General features: G+C 42.9%; 6 protein-coding genes across 6 annotated transcripts; 5 read left to right on the forward strand and 1 right to left on the reverse strand.

Annotated features, from left to right (window-relative positions):
* Nucleotides 1–737: 737 nt before the first annotated feature.
* N7517_010379 (uncharacterized protein) lies at nucleotides 738–2,027 on the forward strand (the record flags this gene model as incomplete). The annotated part of the gene is made up of 1 exon (XM_056728102.1): nucleotides 738–2,027. The coding sequence occupies one exon, from the start codon at nucleotides 738–740 to the stop codon at nucleotides 2,025–2,027; it is 1,290 nt and encodes a 429-aa protein (XP_056573917.1).
* Nucleotides 2,028–2,628: 601 nt separating this feature from the next.
* Nucleotides 2,629–4,481, forward strand: N7517_010380 (Clr5 domain-containing protein; the record flags this gene model as incomplete). Its single annotated transcript, XM_056728103.1, has 2 exons — nucleotides 2,629–2,744; nucleotides 2,804–4,481. The coding sequence occupies 2 exons, from the start codon at nucleotides 2,629–2,631 to the stop codon at nucleotides 4,479–4,481; spliced, it is 1,794 nt and encodes a 597-aa protein (XP_056573918.1).
* Nucleotides 4,482–4,803: 322 nt separating this feature from the next.
* N7517_010381 (WD repeat protein) lies at nucleotides 4,804–7,613 on the reverse strand (the record flags this gene model as incomplete). The annotated part of the gene is made up of 3 exons (XM_056728104.1): nucleotides 4,804–6,482; nucleotides 6,538–7,259; nucleotides 7,318–7,613. 3 exons carry the CDS (start codon nucleotides 7,611–7,613, stop codon nucleotides 4,804–4,806), a joined length of 2,697 nt encoding a protein of 898 aa, XP_056573919.1.
* Nucleotides 7,614–7,946: 333 nt separating this feature from the next.
* N7517_010382 (DNA-directed RNA polymerase core subunit RPB10) lies at nucleotides 7,947–8,332 on the forward strand (the record flags this gene model as incomplete). Its single annotated transcript, XM_056728105.1, has 4 exons — nucleotides 7,947–7,982; nucleotides 8,037–8,095; nucleotides 8,151–8,237; nucleotides 8,290–8,332. 4 exons carry the CDS (start codon nucleotides 7,947–7,949, stop codon nucleotides 8,330–8,332), a joined length of 225 nt encoding a protein of 74 aa, XP_056573920.1.
* A 1,462-nt stretch (nucleotides 8,333–9,794) lies between these two features.
* N7517_010383 (uncharacterized protein) lies at nucleotides 9,795–12,063 on the forward strand (the record flags this gene model as incomplete). The annotated part of the gene is made up of 7 exons (XM_056728106.1): nucleotides 9,795–9,880; nucleotides 9,927–10,116; nucleotides 10,170–10,271; nucleotides 10,325–10,426; nucleotides 10,489–10,633; nucleotides 10,701–10,712; nucleotides 10,772–12,063. The coding sequence occupies 7 exons, from the start codon at nucleotides 9,795–9,797 to the stop codon at nucleotides 12,061–12,063; spliced, it is 1,929 nt and encodes a 642-aa protein (XP_056573921.1).
* Nucleotides 12,064–13,264: 1,201 nt separating this feature from the next.
* N7517_010384 (Major facilitator superfamily domain general substrate transporter) lies at nucleotides 13,265–15,087 on the forward strand (the record flags this gene model as incomplete). Its single annotated transcript, XM_056728107.1, has 6 exons — nucleotides 13,265–13,337; nucleotides 13,418–13,525; nucleotides 13,588–13,803; nucleotides 13,871–13,941; nucleotides 13,996–14,621; nucleotides 14,673–15,087. The coding sequence occupies 6 exons, from the start codon at nucleotides 13,265–13,267 to the stop codon at nucleotides 15,085–15,087; spliced, it is 1,509 nt and encodes a 502-aa protein (XP_056573922.1).
* Nucleotides 15,088–23,926: the final 8,839 nt, after the last annotated feature.

Raw genomic sequence — 23,926 nt, forward strand, 5'->3', positions numbered from 1 at the left:
TTTTTGGTTTGGTTTGGTTTTGGGTCTTGGACATTCTTTGTATTTTTATATATATATATATATATATGCTCTTTTGTTCTTTTGTTGTTTTTGAAGTTTTTTTACTTTTAGTTTGATATTTCTATGTGTGGCCTTACTCTATTGCCTTGATATCTTGATATGCAATGAGAGGTTAAGGGGGAATATTATATAATATTGATTATATAATATTACATAATGAGGTATATTGTGTAGATGGAGTGAAGGATAGGGGAATACAGAATAAATATAGGGGAAATAAATTAAAATAAGATGAGAACTTAAGACAAACTAATCAAACTAATCGAAATCGAATTAAACTAATCAAACTAGAGGGACTATAAAGGGACTAGAGAAACTAGAATCCAAGAATAGGGATTTAAAAAAAAGGGGATAGGAGAGAATAGGAGTCAAAGCCGCATGCGGTCTCGATTTCCGTCTGTCTCCGGCTTCACCGCCGTCTCCTTTTCCTTGAAATATATACTAACTCTTCTTACTCTCTCTCTCTCTCTCTCCGTTGCTTTCTATGTCTCGACATGCGAATGTCAAATCCTTTATCTCTCCCGCATCTCCCGCATAAGCGCTTATCTTAGTCACTTTCCCCGCTGATGCGCTGATGCGCTGATGCCCCCTCTTGATTACTTCTGAATTCTGCCTCTCTGATCTCCAGTTCACAATGCATCACACGGTTCCTTACTAAAAAGCCGTTAAGTCCCCCGATGGCGCGAGACGATTCATACTCTCGAGAGTCGGCCTTTCCCGTCATGAAAAACCGACTGGGGGAATCTGGATCGCTTCAGCGTCCTACAAAGGCAAGACCAGGCATCGAAACTGGACGGGCTGCCTCCTATCATATCTTTCCGTCTCGAGATCTCAACCCTGATCAATTCCCCTTTCCCGATCTTGCCGACAATTCGAATTCTCCAGTCAACCTCAAAAAGCGCAGCTCCATGGCTTCAAGCATGGCCATGCATGATACACCGGGCGAACAACCGTGGAATTCGGAACAGCAGTTGATGAATACTTCTGAAAACATATCCTCCGAAGCTCTCGACTCTCGCCCTCACAAGAGCAAATCAATAAAACCTAAGGTCCATATCAAACCCATTCTGCGGAAACTCTCCCGGGATGATCCCCCGTCGACCTCGATCGATCTATCGCGATCGTCTACTGACCAAGAAGGGTTGGGCATTTACATGAACTTCGAGCGGGAGCGCCCACGCAGCGGGTCCCTCACAGGTGTGACTTTTAAAAGAACACCTTCTGGTCTTCACAATCGATCTACCAGTGGAACATCACAGTTCTCAAATGGATCAGGCTCGACTGCGAGCAAGCCCGGATCCCAGTATGTGCATCCCATGCGACAGACGCCTCGAGCGTACACTCCACCATTAGGCCAGTCCTACGAGGAGTCGAGCCATGATAGCGATGAACTGGCCGAAAGCCCCGAGTCGGAACCTGCGTCTATCCCAGAAACCCGTACTTCTTCGGGCCCGGCCCTACCCCGGCTGTCATTGCAGATCCAAGATGATTCTTTTACCCGTCTCCCCGGGATTTCACAGACCAATGTGACCAGTCGACCGTCCTTTGGATATTCCCGGGAGACTGATGGTACTGCATCTCCGATGTCCAGAACCTCTCTCGACTTCGTTTTCCGATCCCGAACCCGAACTAGCACTGATCCTATCTCCCGTGCAGCCACAGTTCAGGCTGCCCGCCAGGCCTTTGAGGATAAAGAAGCCGCCAAAAACCGCCGGCTTGAAAAACAACAGATCAAAGCCGAAGAGAGGGGCTCCCGGCGTCGCTTGAAGCGACACATGTCGGAAGATCCCGAGTCTCCCGTACAGTCTAGGGAGGAGATCTCTGAGAAACCCCAAAGATCCGTACATGTGACCCAAGAACCGTCGGCCTCGTGGAAATCCCAATCCAAAAGCACATGGGTTCTCTTCATGACTTGGCTTCGAACTCGAGTGTTCAAACTGCGACGTAAGATCAAGAAACTTCATTGATTCTGACATCTTTCGTCGTTTTTTTCCTTTGTTTATTTTCCTTTGTTTTATCCCCTTTTCTTTTTTGTTCCAAGTTCATACTTCCAATGAGCGGGCGATTTGAGTGTTCCCCTGGTGTTTGATCTGGGAGTTTTCTTTTCTTTTTTTTGCACCTTTACGGGGATACCGCTCGATATGAGCAGGATACACGGGCGTCTGGATTGCTGTCTTTGCAACGCATGCGTTTGGCATCTCTAGGCGATTGCAGGTCGAGTGTCCTAGGGATAGGGACATAGCATTTCCAAGGGCATTTATTTCATGCATGGGAAACGAGAAGTGTGGGATATGATTCCCCGATGGTACCAGACCAAATTATGAAATGAAATTCATACAATTATTCAATAATGCTCTGTAAATGTAAATGCCAACGTTGTCAATGTTGTCAAGGGATATATTATTTTAGTCACGTGCCCAAACTGCATTGTCCGCGTCTTCCCCAAATTTCCCCAAGGGACTACGGCGCACAGCAGCGACAACAACCGCCTGATAAGCTCCACATCTTCCAGCTCTATCTATTTCTTCCAACAGACGCGCCTCCACGGAGGGGAGCGCCTCCTTCATCATGGTGTACGATTGGTCCGGAAAGCGGGAAATCTGCTTCCAGATGTACATACAGGAAAAGAAGGCGTTGGAGGAGATCATGGACTACATGCGGACTGCTTGTCAGTTTGCGCCAAGGTAAGTGTATATCCTCGCTTTCATCTGTTAGACATCAATTGATTTTCGTCACTTCATAGCAAACGTGCCTTTCAGACTCAGTTCAAACGATGGGGCTTTCCCTCGAAACAAAATCCAGCGCACAAAAATATCGAGCTCGTCGCCCGAGTCAAACAGCTTTGGGAACGGAACACAAGCCAGCGGGATATGCTTCGTATCTTGAATGATGAAGGCTTTGAGATTAAAGAGAGAGAATTAATGCGAGTGCGCGCAAAGAATCGATGGCTGCTGCGAGTCCCCAACGGAATGAAGTCGCAGTCAAATGTCGAGGAACAAGCTGTCCCACCGGAGGATGAGGGTTTACTCGCCTTGCAACAGGAGGTATACAAGGTCGAAAGCGCACTCGATGATCCTCATCCTCTCCCTACACAACCAGACGCTGAACGCCCAACCACTGAGTCCCCCGCTCTCTCACCAGAGGTTATCGCAAAACGCCAAGAGCGACTAGACCGCCTAAAAACCGAAAGTGCAGAGCGTTGGGCATCGCGAAAACGTCGCCGTCGAACTCGAGGATGGGCCGGGCTACCGGCTGACCCTCCGGGGCCTCCACGCTTTCCGTCGGAGACAACCATCGATGAGAGCAAGCAGTACCTCAACCTAGACAACACTATGTATCGCCAGATCAGAGACCATTTCCAGCGAATCTGCGAAGAAGCAGGCTTCATCAAGAAAACCGCTGCTGGCCCTGAGAGATGGCAAGCTGCGAAAGACAAATTGATCCAAGAGTCCGCGCATCTTCAACAGGTGTTTAATACAGATCCTACCCAACGCGACGCAAAGGCCCTTGCACTCGATGTTGTGTGCACCGATGTCACCAAACGAATGCGGACTCTGGAGAGACGCATGACAATCGCGGAGGCGAAGAACGCCCTGGGGATCAACCCGGAAGAAAGTCGACAGATTCGAAATGCGTTCTATGACACCTTGAAGGTGGATCATTTCACAAGCAAGTTAGAGGCCGGCGATGAACACTGGAGAGAGCTCAAAGAGCAATGGATTGCGAACTCGGAGCTGCTTCAACAAATCCTTGCGCCGGGGCCAGTTGACCCAGATCACGGCAACAAACTAAAGGCTCTGGAAGTACTCTGTCGCGATGTCATGAAGAGACTTCGAGACGACCAGACGAAACGGGATCCGGCACGTAAGAGATCCTCGGCGCGTGCTGAGTCTCGAAACTCAACCCCGACAACCTCCTCTATGGGCGGCATGCTAAGCAACGAGATTAGCAATGGAATTAGTACTTTGGCCTCTCAGGCGCTGGCCAGTGCACCCATTACGGCTACTGAGATTGGCGATATGCAAATTGACCCTTCACTACTCCAGGCTGCGAACGACCCATCCTTCTCAGCCAATCCACACCACGACGCAGGCAATGGTTTTGAATATGTAGACCCTATGCTCAGTTCTGCACTACTACATACTCCCATCTGGTTCCAGGTTGGTTCGAGAGACCAGTCGCAAGAAACAACCCAAAAACCCTGGCTCGAAAAACTAGCCACCCGAACAGTGGAAGAGCTCCGGCAATTGATCGGCGCCAGGTATCCCTATTCAATCATCACCCGAATCGAGGGCATTGACAGGGATGAGGAAGGGAACGAGATTCCATTCTCAATCGACGATGATCACGAATTGGATGCATACTTGACTCATGTCCACGGAAGGAAGGCGTTGCTTGATTTTACCTTGGGACAAATCTGAAAACTGTCTGCCCTGGTGGCAAGGCGTAGATTCGGTTTAGCTAAACAGCGTTTATTACCCCCATTTTAGGATAGCAAATGAAATTTTACTGTAAGGAATAAGAGAAAACACTCTTGGATGATTACGAGATGGTCGACACCACGAGAGACTTCTGTAGTAAAAGATAAATCATCAAGTTTTTGGGGGTCCCTAACTAACTAATGTGACCATATACATATACATTGTTCGCTGTTCACAATTCCAATGTTCAAAACAGAAAATCCCTGTCAACCGCTACACCTGTGCACCGAATAAGAAACCATCATGGACCAAAGCCATCAGCTTAGTTGGCGCCGAGTGTTTGGACCACGTTCCTGAAAAGGACCCCAATAGCAGGCAAGGAGAACGATGGAGTCTCACCAAAGACACTAGCCAGTCCCTTGGTTTGAGCAGAAAATTCTTCTACGTCGTCAGATTCAGCGAGTGGCCTTTCCGGTCCACGACTGAAGAGAGTTGCCAATCCATTGTCGATTTGGCCGGTCACATCACGAGACTGGTTGTTCTGGCTCTTCTGGGAAGCCTTGTCCAGACAGCCGAGTCGCTGCACAGTTGCCGCGGAGTCAACGACGATGTAATCGCCGGAATAAGCATCTGAGAGCAGTGCAACTGGGGAGGTCTGCAGGGTTTCCTGGAAGACAACCTCAAAGGATGGGACGTCGTAGATCTTGATTTGGAATCGCACCTTGCGTCGTTTCTTGTGTGACGAACTCGTAACAATTGCCAATGACTTCGTCCTGGCATTCACGGCAATGAGCTGTGAGTTCCCGGCAGGCGAATCTACGGACTCTGACGACTGGATAGTCTTAACGACATCGTCGACTGTGTCCCAGACAGCCACCGAGTGAGTAGAAGCAACAATCAAATGACTTCCCAGGAAACTCGTTGAGCAGGGGTTTCCAAGGAAAACACCGGTGCGTCGGTAGTGCACAGAGCAGTTTCGTGCATCGATCAGGAGAACAAGACCATCATTTGCAGCCGATGTCGACGGCAGGCAGACGGCCAGTACTGAGCCATCCTCGGAGAAACTCATACAAGCCGCATCCAGAGGAGAATTTTCAGTAGAATTGAGACATCCCTCCAGGTCAACGGTGCCACGGCACTTCCACGTGTTTAAAGGCTGCTCTGGTTGGTCTTTGGCTTTCAGACCGCTTCGGTACTTCGCAGTTGGACACCAGAAGCGGAGAACAGAGTCGGAACCTAGAGTTGCAAACTCATGGGCACCGGGCCGAGCCACTAGACCAAGCACCGCTGAGTGGTGATTCTTAGAGAAATGAGGACCGTCAACGCGTGTGACCAGTTCCCATGTGTCAGAGGAAGCGTCCCACTTCCAGAACTTCAAAAAGACCTCCGGACGGAGGGTGGCAGTGGATTTAGCATTAGAAGAGCGATCCAGGGCTTCTACGTCCTGAGGATGAGGGGCCCAGGTATCAACCGTAGCCAACCACTTCGCATCATGCACTATATCCAAGTGCTTCACATCGGGTGCAACAATTTGAGACCCTTCAGGGCTGACACTCAAGGTAGTCGCATTGGTTCGCGCAAGGGCTTGGCGGGAGATATTGGAGTTGGCACGGATATCATATGTCTGAAGCACGGCCGCATTTGCAGGCTGAGAGCCATGTTGGTTTTGAGTAAGCTGGTGGGAAGCCGGGACGGCCACAATCAGCCGCTCTGGTTGCTGCGGGTGCAATTTCGCCACAACAGACCCCTTGGAAGATTCGACAGAGCCCGACACGTCTGGGCACAATTGCAATCCTGTGATGGTAGTGAGAGGTTGCAATTCTCTCGTCGACAAGACCATGACTGAGTTATCGGCCAATTTAACCACATATGAGCTGCCACTGGTGGAGACGACGATGTTGCAGATGGGAGAGGAAAGATGGGGGAGGAATTGCTTCCGGCCAGTGTCCAATTGCCAGAGAACCATAACCGACTCCTGACCACCCGAGATGATGTAGTTTCCTGATGAATGTGAGCAATCTCTTTCTTTCAAAAACATATATACAAGTGGACATACCGTCTTTAGACCAACGCACGGTGTTCACAGAGCCTCGGTGCCAATGCAACTTCCTGGGCGAAGACTTCTTCTCACTGAGATCCTTGCCAAATAGGGTATTCAAGACATTCTGGTAAATGAGGATAGAACCGCCGCTCTCTCCTACTGCTAGATCGATGGATTCCGAGCCTTGGATCTGGATGTCAAAGCAAGTCGCATTGACAGGAAGGGTCGCCTCGCGCCATGCGTACTGAACAGTCTCGAGGTTCTCGAGCTCTGCGCTGGTTGTAGTACCCATAAATAGATGCTTACCATCACTAGCGATGATCACTCGGCCATCGTGGGTGACCTTGATGCTATTGATCTTCTGGCTAGTCTCGAGGGCGGTGGTACCTTGGATCTTCTTGTCTCCCAGTGTGTTGATCGAGATCTGTCTTTTTCCATCCTTTTGCGAGATGATGGAGAAGGAAATAGCAGCAGCATTTCCTTCTTTGCCCACCGAGGCTAGACTCATTGAAACGGTTGCGCAGGTGGTCTCCCAGCGTGCGATGCGCTTTCCAGAACTCCAATTCCATTTGCTGATAGAGCCCGAAGAAGTGAAGATATAGATGCTTTCCTGGTCCTCGGGGCAGATGCTGAACCCAATGATCTGCTGGCCAGCCTCCATTTGCAACGTACGTGATAGGCGAGAGGTTGAGGTTGCAAATACTTGAACGGCCGTGTCAAGTCCGACAAGGAGATATCTATGATAGAAAAAGGTCAGAATGTGTCTCACTATCTGTCGACAGAAATAGTCCTCACGCTTCATCATCGGTCAGAATTGGATCTAAATTGTTGTAGCGACCGCCAACGGGACGTGAGAAAGACCACGGCGCGGGGCCTTTTTGTTTGGTCTCAACATCCTGTGTCTGGGCATCGCCATTGGAAACCTCCTTCACACCGTCGGTTGGTTCGACTGTCTGCTGGGTTTGGTTCTCATTGGCTCCGGAGACTCTGCGCCTTTTAGATCGCACTTCATTGGGCCGGGCAGGCTTCTCGGAGGCCGCATCGCTAAGCCGGGATCGTTTTTGCTGTCGTGCTGATTGATTGGCCGCCATTTTTGCGTGTGAAGCAGAACCGAGGAAGAGAAGAATCAAAACGTTCGAATGTAAGTTGAGCGACTCAGACAATCATAGCGCTTACAAATTTGGGGCACAGTTGTAAGGACTTGAGTCTGGAGATCTTCATGGCAGATCCGTCTACTTTTTTTCCCAAGGGAAAAATAGGGCGGGGATTATTGGCAGAAAATCGCAGTTCTCCTGATTGGGTTAGATCGGCCTTCAATCTTCGCGGGAAAAAAAGTCTGGCTCAAAGCGACATCATTCACCTCCAATCGACCTTGTTTACTCATTTCTCATACTCCGGATCATCTGCTAAGCTGAATCGCCAAAATGATTATTCCCGTCCGTTGTTTCTCCTGTGGCAAGGTAAGCTGCTGTTTTTGAGTGATGTATTGATCCTTTACTAAACTTCCGATGTAGGTCGTCGGTGACCTCTGGGAGCGTTACCTGCAGCTTTTGGACGACGGTGTTCCAGATGGGTATGACAGTCTCCAGTATATCACCTATGTTCCTGGCTAATAAACTCTTTTACAGCGACGCTATGGACCAGCTTGGCTGCAGACGGTACTGCTGCCGACGAATGATCATGACCCACGTTGATCTGATCGAGAAACTTCTCCGGTACGTCTCCTTTTGTTTTGTTATTCTAGGGATTGTTGCTCATTTTGCGCAGTTACAACTCCGCCGAGAAAGATCGCTCCAAGGCTCAAGTATAAGCCAATCATCTTCTCAGGCGAGTCAATCTTTTATCGACTTCAAGCCGAGGCCTTCCTGTCAAAAGATCACACAAATACTCCATGCTCCCCTACTACCCGATCATGTTGGGCCGATCATCCACCTTTTCCATTCTGTCGGCTAGGAGACATTGGGAGCATGTTGAAGTTTGCAAACGAAGAAACACCAGCCTTTTGAGCTTAGTGGCGTGGTCATTGGTTTTGGCTAGCCTCCACACTCAAATTCTGCCAGCTTGAGATTTCTTTGGGGGCAGTGAAGTGGTTTGAGATGCGACGGGTGACCCAGGCTCCGCCGGAGATGGGACGAAGTTCCTCACAGGTGTTTCTTCCAGTATTTGCATTTAGGGCGGCGTTGCACTCTACACATATGGCGTCAAGGGAGGTATTTGCGTTTTGGTTATTATTATCTTCAATGGATTTTACAGCTCAGCGGTTTGCAGTCTGACCCACCAACATTGGGCAAGCACCATTCGTAGCCCAACCCTGTTTTTTTTACCCGAACGCCGCTGCTTGGTTCTTTGTCCCTCGGGGAGCCTTGTGGTGTTGTCGATTTCTCTGCATTTTGGCCCTTGTTGGCTAGAAGTATAGTCGTTGCCAGACTTGTAGAGTGAATTGGTCCTCTGTTCTGGCCTTGGACATTGGGAGGCATTTCTATGTTCCTAGCAATTACCAGGTCGATTTTACCTCTAGAAAACAAACGTATATAAAATATGTAAATAGTACTCACGGAGTATACATCAAGATGGGTTCCCAACAGTCTAGCCCGATATAAATTGGCAAATCCCCCGCTTGAACACCTCCGATGATCTCAAGAGTTCGAGACCCATTCTAGATCTGCAGTATACCCAATATGGATCTATCTACTCCGTATCTGTCCCGGTTTCACAGGGCATCCGATGCGCTGTTGGTTTTCACTTTGGGGTTTTCCCAAACCAAAAAGACCCAGAAAATTCCCCCAAGTTTCCTAATTTCTAAATTTCTAAATTCCTGGGTTAAATAGGCGCCGTGATGAGCATGCATCTCAACTTCTATCGGCCACTCATATGGAGGGGAGCTGCATCGGACTATACCGCATCCAGGACAAAAGCGCTTCCATCGGTTTCAGCCAATTAGAGAGCGAAGATGTATTACAACAATAGTTATACAATTGCTTCACACTACACTTTTCTCAAGGTCTTTCTTCCCGCAATTGACCCTCAATTTACATATTAGGTCATTGTCAGTGTCAAATCGGAACTTGATATTCAGCGCCGTATCCGATATACCCTCCTCCCATCCTAACCATCTAAGTATGAAGATGTATTGAAGAAACAGACTATCACGTGTAGTATGCGCTAGGTAAGCGATAAGGGACCGGGCTCAGCTCCCTCGAGTGTTGCTCCCCCCATCTCTTTTTTCCCCTTCCCTTGAGCTTTGTTTTCTTATATCCCATATACATTCGGCCATGGCCGTCAGGTCGCCGCTATCTGTTCTACCATACCGCGTCAACTCCGCAAGTCCGGTTTACTATTCCCCACACTCGGTTTCAATGTAAGACAGTTACTGGTTTCTCGGGGTATCGCTAATGCGTAAACAGGTCTCTTGACGGGGTCTTCGATGGGAATGAGAGTTCCCACTTCTCCGCTTCTGAGCCGATAAAGAACTTATCAGGGGCCACGACCAATGAAGAGGATTGCGATGATTGTGAGGATTGCGATTCAAATGGAGATGATAGCTCTCCCGAACCTATACGTGGATCTGCGGTTCCTTCTCAACCAGAGCTTACGGTATGTACAATGTGTGTGGGGCTATACATTGCAGTTGGGCTCACACTGTGTAGATCCAAACCGAATATCCAAATCATTTGGGAAACAGCACAAGATCGGATGACGATGAACCTCCGCAGTCGGTGATACATGCTCCGCCAGGATTTGGTGATTTTGTACGAATCCCATCAAGACTGTTGCCGCGTTGGCTAATGGTGGATCTACCTAGGCGCCAATGCAGCCCACTTTCGAGGGCACGGAGAAGTCACAGTCGCCATCAGTCAGTTCAGATGAGCAAACTGATATAATAAATGTACCTACAAGGAGGAAGGTATTTTCATGACAGTCTTCCCCCGTTTTATATATGGGGCTAATGGATTTGGTCCCCTACAGTTTGGCAATAGTCCAATATCGCCACCCCCATTAACAACATCCATTAGTCTCGCCAACGACTGCACCGAGCGGGCGACGCCACGTGCACAAACAAGACATGAGTTTGAGGAATTTGAGAGACGCACCCGTTCGAGTAGCTTGCAAGGTACTATAGCCGATTTCTTTCATGTCATGCTTTGATTCATGACAGCCCTTGCTGACCCTGTTTCAAGATATCCCTGAAGGTATAGCCATGAACGCAGATGGATTTCAGTCCTAACAAATGATACTAATTCTAATCCAGGACTAACAAGCAAAGAGGCCGAAATCAATGCCCTAAGAGCTGCTCTTGACGAATGCTGGACACTATGTAATACGCTGGCCAATCTTAGTTATATCCATCGAGAACGTCTTCTCAAATCCCACAACTATGATATGCAAGAGGATGCATGGCGGTCATGTTGGAGGCTTTGTCAGAAGCTTTATGACACACGCGACGACGACTATGCATCACAGATCCATCCGACTCTTGATCTCTGTCGAGATTTCTGCCAGGCGCTATTTGAGGCCCGTATTCGCGACACAGACCTATCTGACTCGGTCTTACGAGTGAGTTTTGAACTGAATAATCACCTTTACAACACTCACGATCGAAATCTTCCCGATGCCTTCCGTGAAAGAACCTTGGATTTTTATATTACCTTGTGCCACCGTCTCATGAAGCAGCGCACCCGCATCACGGAGACAGACTCTCTGCTGAGTGCATGTTGGACATTGGCCGAGATGCTGTTCAGCATTCGCCAGAGCAAGAGGGAAGAGAAGCCACTGGATGAGGAGTTGCTAGGGTCTGCGGTTCAAGCTTGCTGGGAGCTTTGCGATCTCTTCCGCGAGGGCTGGACCCTCCATAATTTGCGCAACTCGGATCGGGGAACCCCTCGACCGAGCCAAACCACGTTTTCACAGGCATTTCATCAAACCTCGCAGCAGTCGGAGCTGGATTTCGGTGATGACCCAATGAGCCAACTCGGCAACCCCGAGACTCCAACCACTATATTCGAGGACATTGCAACGACCTCGCCTGACGAGGCTCCGATTCCCAACATACTCGTATTAGGTTATGGGAACGGGCATAATAAGCCTCATACCAAGTGGTCATCCAATGCATCCAGTATTTCGGAGCAGTCCCGGTCATCCGGTCACACAGTGTCCTCGGCCAACACCGTGACCACTATCTCGGAAGACCCGAACCTCACACGATTAAAGATCCTGATCACCAAGGCTGCCATCATTAGTGGGTATCAACGGGGTGGGAGCCAGAATCTCTCGTCCTTTGTGAAATCACTTCCCTCGGATGCATTTGGCTCTGCGGCGTGGCAGACGTCGTTATTGAAGAATTATAGAAAGGTAGTGGCATTTGACCCGACGTTCAGAAGTGTTGGACTGCAAGCCCGGGTGGGTGCCATTGATGTCGCGCATGCATGTCAGGCAATGCTGCAAAGTGGCCAGTACTCCTGGCTTCGTGACCTCTACCGGCTCGTCTTTGGGTTCCATATTGAAGAAGCGATGGGCCGCAAAGGTGTTATTATCCAAACCTAGCAGCTAGGTCTTTCACAATCATTTTGCACTGTTTCCTATGAAAGGTGCTTCCCCAGGATGAGCTAGGAGCAACCCGTCGACATTGAAAGTGGGGAGTGGGGACGAGGTGTCTCGTCGCGCATTCCTATTGTGTACAGAACTGGTCTTATATTCCATATTTCGGGGGTGTTTTTTTTACCTCCAAGGAGTTTTTCGTTGGCGTTTGGACTTGTGTTATGGTCCATATGTCCATAGCTCTGGTGGTGGAATCTCAATTTGTTTTCAGCCTCTTTGAAGATACAAGGCATATATTTCATATTATTTTGCCAAGGTTCCTATTAGAGATGTTGCATTGGATTTAATTAATTTCACATGATTACTCCCCTCCTCCTATGTATGCCACTACTCCGGGGAGGGTGAGGACCAGGTTTCTAATCGGATTCGAATATCGAAATGGATCAAAATGGATTCTTATAAAATAGGGGAATATAGATATAAATATATATAAATATACCACCTTGTACATGAAAATCATAAGCTTACAAAAGGAGAAGAATATTCTAAGCCTTCGGAATCCTGCAGTTTGAGAAGCATGGCGCATCAAGCCACATTGGATTTGGCTTAGTGAAGTACTAACTGGGTAAATGAGGCTTTGAATCAGGTCTCACGTGGTAGGGTGGAATAGGAATATCCAACTCCAATTGCATAGATGTAGACTATGTAGACTCATAGAATATGTAGAATATATAGAATATAGCATATTCCCTAAAAAATAAAAAATAAAGATTTCATTCTCAGCTTAAACGCAATATCATAGCTTTATAGGCTTATTTTTAAAGTCTCTACCTGCGGCTTATTACATGCACGTGAGATTTGTATTTGGTCCACTTTCCCAGTCAGGTATACAACTGCCCTCGGCTTAACTTCTTTTCTTCTTCTCTGCCCCTTTTCCCTTAACATGCCGACATTGGTGGGGGTATCATCCCATCCTCCAGTTTCCCTGGAGAAATCCCTGCGGGGAACACGCATAGTCTATATAAAGAGGGATGTGTTTCCTCCACAGGGACTGCCTTCTGAGTTGCATGAAGCCTTGTTCCTTCCCTTCTCTTTCTTTACTTGAACAGCATCTATTCATAGATAGCCGCCCAGATAGTATTGAACATCCACAGCTTTCATCGGATCTGACAATATCATTATATGGATTGGGATACCTTGAACCACCATGGTTGTTCCCACCTTCGCCGGCATGTCGGGACAGCTCTTGTCGCGTGCAGTTACTACAATTGCGACACTGGGTTTTCTGTTATTCGGTTATGATCTTATGTGATCTTGATTTGAACTAAACATAGTTCTGTGCTAATAAGATCTACTGTAGATGGTATCATGAGTGGTATCATTGACGCTCAAGCCTTCACTGATATCATGACCGAGTTGAAAGGCAATGCAACTATGCAGGGCACCGTCACTGCTCTTTATGAGATTGGTAAGTCCCTTTGGGGGTTAGTACTGGTCCTGGTTTTCAGTTTGGTACTAAAATTACCACAGGCTGTCTTTTTGGTGCCATCTTCATGCTCATATGGGGTGACTGGCTCGGTCGTCGCAGGGGTATAATCAGGGGTGCCATTATCATGATCCTCGGTGTTATTGTACAGGTGACTTCTTATGCCGGCAAGCAGCCTCTCGCACATTTTACTATCGGGCGTATAATCACTGGTGTGGGTAACGGAATGAACACTTCTACCATCCCCACCTATCAGGCCGGTAGGTATTCAATGAATTAGCAAAGGCTCCTTTTAGCGCAGAGTCAGACCACTAACTTTGAATCTAGAGTGCTCTCGGACCTCAAACCGTGGTCTTCTCATCTGTATAGAGGGTAGTACCATTGCCATTGGTACACTGGTTGCTTATTGGATTGATTTTGGCGCCTCATATGGTCCCCCCGATGTGATATAGCGTTTCCCTATTGCCTTCCAGTGCGTGTTTGGCTTGTTCATTATCGTCGGTATGATCCTTCTGCCCGAGTCGCCGCGCTGGCTTTTCACGCGTGAGCGCTATGGAGAAGGTGAGAAAGTGATTGCTGCACTGCTGGGCGCCGAACCGGACTCCCACGAGGTGACACTACAAAAGCACATCATTATGGATTCTATCCGCGCCTCTGGTCAGATGGGGAAGACCACCCCAATGTTCGCCGTCTTTGCCGGTGGCAAGACTCAGCACTTTCGTCGTATGCTCCTCGGAGTTTCGTCCCAGCTCATGCAGCAGATTGGTGGCTGCAATGCTGTTATCTACTATTTACCTATCCTCTTCAGAGACTCGATCAAGCTGGAGGGAAAGCTTCCATCTATTCTCGGTGGTGTCAACATGATTGTCTACTCTATCTTTGCCATTGCTTCTTGGTTTTTGATTGAACGGGTCGGTCGTCGGAAGCTTTTCCTCTACGGTACCGTTGGCCAGATGGTCTCAATGCTCATCACCTTTGCTTGCTTGGTTCCGGACAAGGCCGGCCCAGCCAAGGGTGCTGCCTTCGGTCTTTTTATCTACATTGCTAGCTTTGGTGCTACTTGGTTGCCATTGCCCTGGTGTGTTATGGGCCTAGATATGAAATTGATATGTTACTGATGCACTTCTAGGTTGTACCCGGCTGAGATCAGCCCGATCAAGACCCGTGCCAAAGCTAACGCGTTTTCAACATGCTCCAACTGGCTTTTCAACTTTTTGATTGTTATGGTGACTCCGATGATGATCAAAAAGATTAAATGGGGAACATATCTCTTCTTTGCAGCGATGAACGCTTGCTTTTTACCCGTTATCTACTTTTTGTATCCCGAGACTGTCCGCCGTTCTCTGGAGGAAATTGATCTGATAGTTGCTAAGGGGTTCTCGGAAAATATAAGCTATTTGCGCGCTGCAAATGAGCTACCTTTCCTTTCTGACGAGGATATTGAGTGTGTCGCGATTCAGTATGGATTCGGTGCTGCGGACGAGCCGAAGCCTAATGAGCTTAATGATAGCGCGGGGAATACCTCTCAGACCAAGACTGGTTGATCAGTGAGTGTAGTGGCGGTTTTTTCTTTTGGCAAGGCCCCTGGCAAAATTTAGTCAGGTATACTCCCGTTGTGCTTTGTGCCGTGTTAAATATAGAATTTCCGGATATCTTATTTCAAATCTCTATCCTAAGATATCAATCTATAAAGATAAAGACGGTAAGACAAGACTTTTATTCTAACAGTAGACTATATACCTAGACCTTGCTAACTCCCACCATTTGGTCCCATATAGGCCTTGACAAGTCCCGCAGCACCAAGCCAATTTTGGTGCTATTGTATAGTGCTACGGCACTAAGTGCTATAGTACCGTCGCAGCACTAGTTTTAGTGCTACGCTAGTATAATTCTACTAAGGATTACCTAAAATAGATGGATAAAATGCTAACTTATTTTGATAAATTCCTATTTTTTACTTATATATTAGTATTATATATAGATATATATAGTTACTCTATATATATACCTTCTAGTTTATACCTTATAGGTTCAATTTTATTTTTCTATAGTGAAAGCCTATATTTCACCCTTTTTTAAAATAGTATAGTGCTACAACCGGATGATAGACCTCATAACCGCTAGGCCTTGCCAACTCCCATGGGACTAAAAATTTTTTGGTCCCATATCCTGGTCCCATCTACTCCCATAGGACTAAAGAAATTTTGGTCCCATAACCCTATTAGTCCTATAGGACTCCCGTGGGACTTATAGGACTCCTATATAGTCCCACGCTAGCATAATTTTGCTAAGAATTTCCTCTTTCGGCTATATAAATCTGCAAAGTAATCAGATAAAATACTATTATTTATAGGTGTATAAGCGTCCCTACCTTTAATATTAACTAACGTGGTTTTTTTATATAATATAGTCTATAATTAAGTGTATAAATAACTTAAGTCTATATTGAAAGTATCTTCCTCTAAAAAAAAAAGGTATATAATAGACTATTATCGCCTATAGGTATAAAAGAGATATAAATATAGTATTTAGTGGAAGTGGTTAAGTAATATTTATATATTTATATAAGGTACTAGACTATATTTCTTATATATTATTACGATAGTAAAAATTCGATAAATATATAGTAAAATATAATTAATTCCTATACTATAAGAAATGTTACCCCTAAGTTATTTATTTTTATCTTAGAATCACTATTCTCTACTATATAGTTATTATAGAATTTTAGGATAAAGTAGGTTTAAAAGTGAAGATTTTCTAATTAAAGTTATAGGGGATTCTAGATACCCCTAGATCTATTAACTTCCCCTTTATATAGGAGTCCCGCGGGATTCCTATTAAATAAGCTAATAAGTGAGAAATAATAAGTGGGTTATTACCTATTTATAATAGGTAGTCGCGCTACTTATTATTTAGAATCTACTAGTAGCTAGACGCGACTCTCCTAATTATAAAGGTAGGCCTTAGAGATATCCTTTTTATACCCTCTTCTATTTTAGTATAATTATAACTCGAGTATATCTTAATATAAACTATATACTAAGGGTAGCCTATTATCCTAGGTTTCGTTCTCCTAAGCGGGAAACCCTCTACCTTCTTTAGTCTATAGTATTAGTATCCTTAACGAGCCCCTTACGCTAGATTATTTAATTAGCTAGTAGCCGATCTATAATAGGCCCGAATCTTTAATTATCTAAATAGAGCCTAATCCGATTCCTCTAACCCTCTATCGTATCGGTCCTAAATATTAAAAGTTCTAGGTTCTTTAGACTTTATTAAATAAAGCCGACTTTATTAAGTGGTGGCGTTATATAGTAGGTGTATAACTATACCCTCCGCTACGTAAAGTAAACTTTAATAAAAGGTATACCTCTACCGCTTAGGAGCACTTTAATTAAGTAGCCTACTTCTAAACTAGGAAACTAATAGCACTCTATCGGAGACATAGAAAAGAAATTTTATACCTATCCTTATTAGTAAATAGTTCGAAGTCACTCGCTATATATTTATCTAGTCGTATATATATAGTAATCGCTCGAACTTACGGTATTATATATATCTAATTCTATATTCTATCTATCTAATTCTAATACTTTTATTATATTTAGACTACTCGCCTAACTACCCGTAAGGTCTTTAACTAAGAGCGATTCGAAAGAGCTTAAGTTAAATTTATAGCGAACTCACGTCTTCTATTCAAAGGTCCTCCGGTATAAAGAATTCGAAGATCTTATTATAGAGGCTTAGCTTTCTTAATAGAAGCTTACCCTTCTATTACTAAAGACCGCGCGGCGTTAGCTCTAGTTAATCGTCTATATAGATTAGTAAAAGCTTCTTTCTCTACTCCTAGCTAGAGTAAAGTTATTAATTACCCTTAATTATTAGACTTCGCCCTTCTAATAGGTGTTTATAGTTATAATAGGCTATTTTATAGATACTAATTAGGATTATAATAAGATCCTTCTAGGTTTTATACTAGTTTACGGCTAGTATATAGGCTCTAATCTTATAGGAATTCTCCTTAAGGTTCTTTAGTAGTAGAATATTATAAATCGAGTAATTATAATCACTATAGATAACGCGTTAAATAATAAGACATTAGTTAATAATCTATATAATTTAATTAAACGGATAGAGCTTCCTCATTTTACCGAAATTATACGGGTTCTATATCTTACTTATATAATTTAATTAAGTCTAAAGGATCTCCTTAGCCTAATAAAGGCTAATCTAAAAAATAATAAAACGGTAATAGTCTAGTTAGAAGAAAACGGGAGTATTCTTTAATAAGTAAAGAGATAAAACGGAATTATTTATACGCTAGCTAAGGTAAAGTAATAAAGTATTCTAATAGTTTTTATTAATACTAGTCTATAGCGGCGGGAGGTATTTCTAAATCTATAAAGTGAAGAACCGAGGCTTACTCCGATCTAGGATATACGAACTTAGTAGAACTTAATATATCTTATACTCTAGCGTACTAATCGACTTTCCGGTAGCTACTAAAGATATTATATAGAATATTAGCGCTTAGAATTCTAGCTAAGTAAAAGCGAGTAGCGGTAGATCGAATACTTACTCTATATTATAAAGCCTTTCTATAAAAAGACCGTTAGCCTATTAAAGATTAAAGCGATAATAATATATAATATATTCCGGGTCTATAACCGACTATTTACCTATTTTAAGTAGGCCTAGGCCCGCCTTCGACGAAAGAAAGTGCCTTAGAAAAAGGCTATACTAAAGGCCCTTAAGGCCGGAAGTAAGAAACTAACGTATTCGGTAAGCGAGCTGGCCATGTAAGCCAGCTGGCCACCTCACCCAAAATTGTCCGTTAATTAGCACTTCATTAATTCAACCACCTACCATGCCACCAATTCGCTCTCAAAGCTCTCGAAATTCAATAGAGCAAGAGGGTAGGATATTATTAACTATTTAGGCTTTTTAAAAGCAAGAAATCTCATCAATTCGTGAAGTGGCTCGCTTATTTAACGTACCCCGTTCCACGCTTACTACGCGCCTTAATAATGTCAGAAATCGCGCGAATTCTCGCGTAAATTCGCAGAAATTAACACAAACCGAGGAGGAAACTCTTCAAAAATAGATTCTTTCTATAGACTCTCGTAGATCTACCCCCCGGCCTTCTACTATATAAGAAATAGCGAATCTTTTACTTTAATAACGCGGAACTACCCCGGTTATTTCGGTCGGCGAAAAATAGGTTTATAACTTTATAAAACGATACCTTCTCCTCTCCTCCTAATTCTTAAGACGCTATAATTACGAACGTGCGAAGTGCGAAGACCCGAAGATTATTTAAGAGTGGTTTACACTTATTTAAAATACTATCCTTTAATTTAGAATCGACCCCGATAACGTTTATAACTTTAATAAGACTAGTTTCGTAATAGGGCTAATCGCTACTACGAAGGTGATAATAAGGAGCGAATTCTATAGTCGACGCTCGCTTTTATAACCTAGAAATCGCGAATAGGTGACCACTATTAAGTGTATAAATTCGTCGGGTTAGGCCCTCCCTCCGTGTATTATTTTTAAAGGCAAAGTCTTTATTAAATCATAGTTTAATAGCCTTCCGGATAACTAGCGATTTAAAGTTAGTCCGAACGGTTAGACCTCTAATAAAATTAGACTTCGTTAGCTTAAAAAGCTCTTTATTCCTAGCACTTCTTCGCGTAAGAAGGGGGGTATCGTCTCCTAATACTCGACGGATATAGAAGCTATTTAACCCCTAAATTCGATAAAATTTGCGAGTAAAATAAGGTTATACCAATTTATATATCTCCGCACTCCTCTTATCTTTTATAACCCCTAGATATCGGTTGTTTTACTATATTAAAGCGATTATATAGTCGGCTAGTTAAAATGTAAATACGGAACGGGATTAACTATATCGATAAACTTAACTAGGCCTTGACAAGTCCCGCAGCACCAAGGCAATTTTGGTGCTGCGATATGGTGCTGCGAGGTGCTGCGGGACTAAGCTAATTTTGGTGCTATTATATGGTGCTACGGCACTAAGTGCTATAGCACTATCGTAGCACTAGTTTTAGTGCTACGCTAGTATAATTCTGCTAAGGATTACCTAATATAGATAGATAAAATGCTGACTTATTTTAATAAATTACTGTTTTTTACTTATGTATTGGTATTAGGAGGTAGTTATGGTCACTCACTACTAAGATTCGTATTAACTCACGTTTAAAAAATAGATTAAAAGCTTTAAGTACTATATAAATATAGATTTAAAGTAAAATCAGCCTAAAATAGTACAGAATTAGTGGTTAATATTATAAGGAAGAGAATATACTAGTATTGTGTGTAGATATATATATTTACTCTATATATATACCTTCTAGTTTGTACTATATAGGTTCGATTTTATTTTTCTATAGTAAAAGGCCTATATTTCACCCTTTTTTTAAATAGTATAGTGCTGCAACCGGATGAATTACCCTATATCTTATTTTAATCTTTATAATTAATATATTATATAGGCTTTATATAATAACTTGATAAATTGTCTATTTTCTAACCTCGGTTATAAATATAAGGTGTAGAAGGCTTTATATAATGATTAAATATACTCTCTATTTTCTGACCGAGGTCAGAAATATAGGGTGTAGAAGGGTTTATATAATCACTTAATATACTATCTAATTTCTAACCGAGGTTAGAAAAATAGACTTTAGGTAGCTATATAGAATAAGGGGATAATATAGACCCCGAAATATATTATATTATAACTATATCGTGGTGCTACGGGAGTGCGATAGCACTACGGTAGGGCTATTATAGGAGTTAGAGGTGAATAGCTAATAGATATCGAGATCTATATTCGGCTTTATGATCTATCTACCACTATACTAATATAGTAGACGCTCTCCCTATTTATTATTAGTTATATCGGTCGTAGATTTTATCTAGGTAGGCTATATATACTTTCTATTTTCCCCTTTACCTTATACTATATACCTATATATACTATTTACCCTTAACCTTTAATATATTATATTTTAGATAGTACGCTAAGGCTAGCCCTTCTTCGTAGGTATCTTTATCGTAAATTATATATCTAGACCGCCTTACTAACTATAACTTTCTTTTATACGATTTAACGTATAATCCCCTTACTCCCGACTAGTTAGTTAGCTAATAAATACTAAACCTCGAAGCCCCCTTAATCCTTAGTATTCTAGAGTTCTATCCTCTATATAGTATTACTACTCTAATAACCCTCGAACGAATTAGCCCTAGAGCTAAGAAGCTTTAGGTGTGCTATACGAAGATAAATAAAATATAATTTATTAAGTGGTAGTAATATACTATATACGCCTAATTAAATACTTTACGATATAAATTAAACTTTAAAGCGAATTATATATCACTATATTAGGAGTACTTCGACTAGATCGCACACTATTAGACTAGATAGCCGATACCCTTTTATTAACGATATAGAAAGGCGGTTCCTTATCTATTATAGTCTAGAGGTCTTTACATATTAAAAGAGTATTATAAGAGTAAGACCTATTAGTAGGGTAGAAGGTAGTTCTTCTCTTTAGTAGATATTAAGGTAATCGCTATAGTTTACGGTAATATATACTATTATATCTTAAAACGAACTATATACTAATTTAATCTATCCTAGTCTAATTATCCTTCGGAGTAGAGGACCACTTTTAATACCGAGGATTAGGAACAAATTTAATTTAATTTAATTATAATATATTAGCTCCCCTTCTAGTTCCTTAGAAGGCCGGAAATATTTAAATTTATTCGATTTACTCGCCTCTTAAAAGATATACCTCTAATCTTAACTCCTAAGATAGTATAGTGTCGCCTATAAATAATAGTTTAGGGGGGTTATTCAAAGGCCCTTTCTCTTTTACTAAAGAATACTTAGCTTTTAATAGCACTTAACTACTAGACGTTACCTTTTTAATAAGCGTTTATAGTAATTACTAGCTATTTTATAGATTCTAGCTAGAATTATTATAAGATACTACTAGGCTTTAAGCTAGTATATAGTTAGTATACTAGTAATTACCTAAGTAAGATACTAACGTATTTCACAAGCGGCCCGGCCACCCAGCCCAACCCGTTAATTTTAAATGCATTTATTTCAACTGAAACGCCATTATATTAATTCAACTAGAGATTGGTCTATCTAGATATGTTTCTCCTCTACGCCCTGGAAATCTACATATTCCACACCCCCCGGGGGCCGCGTACGTTGCTAAATAGCCGGTTCTCTAGGAATACTAGGACCCGGGGGAGGTAGGTGCTTTACCTACTTCCTATTGCTACATAACTAAAGTAGAGGATTCTTTAACTAAGAGACCTTCTTTAGAGGGTATATACCTTCGAGATCTAGCCTGCTTTTACTTCTACTTCTCGTTAGCGGCGCGTAATTCTTTGTTTTCTTTCGCTAGTAAAATAGCGCTATATATTATGAGCTAGAAGCCTTTTACAAGTTAGTTTAATACACGATCTAATAGGCTAGGTGGACTTCGAGACCTTATACGAAGTAAAGCTTTAATTAACGAAGCCTATCGACGTAGTTCTTTCTCTATAGCTCGGGTTTTTAGTATAAGATTTCGACTTAATTCGCTCCCCCTACTTAGAGGGGGGTTAGAGTTCGAAGTCGAATATTAAGCTTTAATATCACTTACTTAGGTATAAAAGGTACTAAACTAGTTACTTTAAAGCTATTCTTAATAGTCTCCGATTTAAAAGCTTTAATCCGTGCGAGGGGGTATACTTCGAGGAAGTTAAGTTTATCGATATAGTTAATTCTATTTCTCATTTTTATCTTAACTAGCCGACTATATAATCGTTTTAACACCGTAAAATAACTAATATCGAGAGGCTATAAAAGGTAAGACGAGTGAGGTAGTATATAGATCGGCACTACCTTATTTTACTTATAAATCTCGTCGAATTTAGGGGTTAAATAGCTTCTATATCCGTTAAGTATTAAAAGTCGATACCCCCCTTCGTATATAAAGAAGTTATCGTAATAAAGAGCTTTTAAAGCTAGCGAAGTCTAATTTTATTAAAGGTTTAACCGTTTAGACTAACTTTAAATCGCTAGTTATCCGGAAGGTCGTCGAAGTAAGATTCGAGGAAGACTTTACCTTTAAAAATCATATATAGAGGGAGGGCCTACCCCGAAGTATTTATACACTTAATAGTAGTTACCTATTCACGATTTCTAGGCTATAAAAGCGAGCGCCGACCGCAGAATTTACTTCTTATTATTACCTTCGCCGTAGCGATTAACCCTATTACGAAACCGGTCTTATCGAAGTTATAAACGTTATCGGGGTCGATTCTAAATTAAATAATCATCTTTTAAATAAGATCGAACCACTCTTAAATAATTTTTAGGTCTTCGTATTTCGCACGTTCGTAATTATAGCGTCTCGAGAATCGAGAGGAGAGGATAGGGTATCGTTTTATAAAATTTATAACCTAGTACTCGCCGACTAAAATAATCGGGGTAGTTCTATATTATTTAAGGAGAAGATTCGCTATTTCTTAAATAGTAGAAGGACGGGTGGTAGATCTACGAGAGTCTATAAGGATTATCTATTTTTAAAGAGATTCCTCTTTAATCTTTGTTAATTTATAGTTATTAGCACGTACTTCTCCTTAGTTTTAGTGGCCGCGTAGTCGATCTTAGAGAGTTATGCGAGGTACGTTAAAACGGCGCGCCACCTCGCGAAGACTGCTGATTTCTTGATTTTTAACAGCCTAGATAGCTAATAAGATTCTACCCTCTTACTCTATTAAATTTCTAGAGCGTTGAGAGCGAATTGGTGGCATAGTGGGTAATTAAAGAAGGAAGGTCTAATTAATTGACGTGTTTCGCGTTAGGTGGCCGGGCCGCTTGTGAAATACGTTATAGGATATACTATAGTAGTATAATATTAGTAATAGAGTGCTTACGGTGACTACTAATAACGCCTCTAATAATAAAATACTTATAGAGAGCCTTTACTAATCGATCGAATAGCTTAATCTCCTAGATAGTATATAGGTTATACGAATTCTATACCTTACCTATATAATTTAGCTTAGCTTAAAGGACCTCCTTAGATTAATAAAATTTAACCTTAATAATAATACCGCCGATACTATCTAGTCGGAGGAAGAGAATAAGTCGGCTCTTTGAAAGGCTAAATCTAAGAAAGAAATTATCTATATAACGTATTTCACTACCGAGCTGCGCACACCACCGAGCTGCGCACCCCACCCAAAACGCGTCCCTAAATTTGCACTTAATCAATTTAACCACCCACTATGCCACTAATTCGCTCTTAAAGCTCTCGAAATTCAATAGAGCAAGAAGGTAGG

This window comes from Penicillium concentricum (assembly GCF_028827145.1).
Source record: "Penicillium concentricum strain IBT 3081 chromosome Unknown utg000006l_segment0_segment0, whole genome shotgun sequence".
NCBI classification, from domain to species: domain Eukaryota; kingdom Fungi; phylum Ascomycota; class Eurotiomycetes; order Eurotiales; family Aspergillaceae; genus Penicillium; species Penicillium concentricum.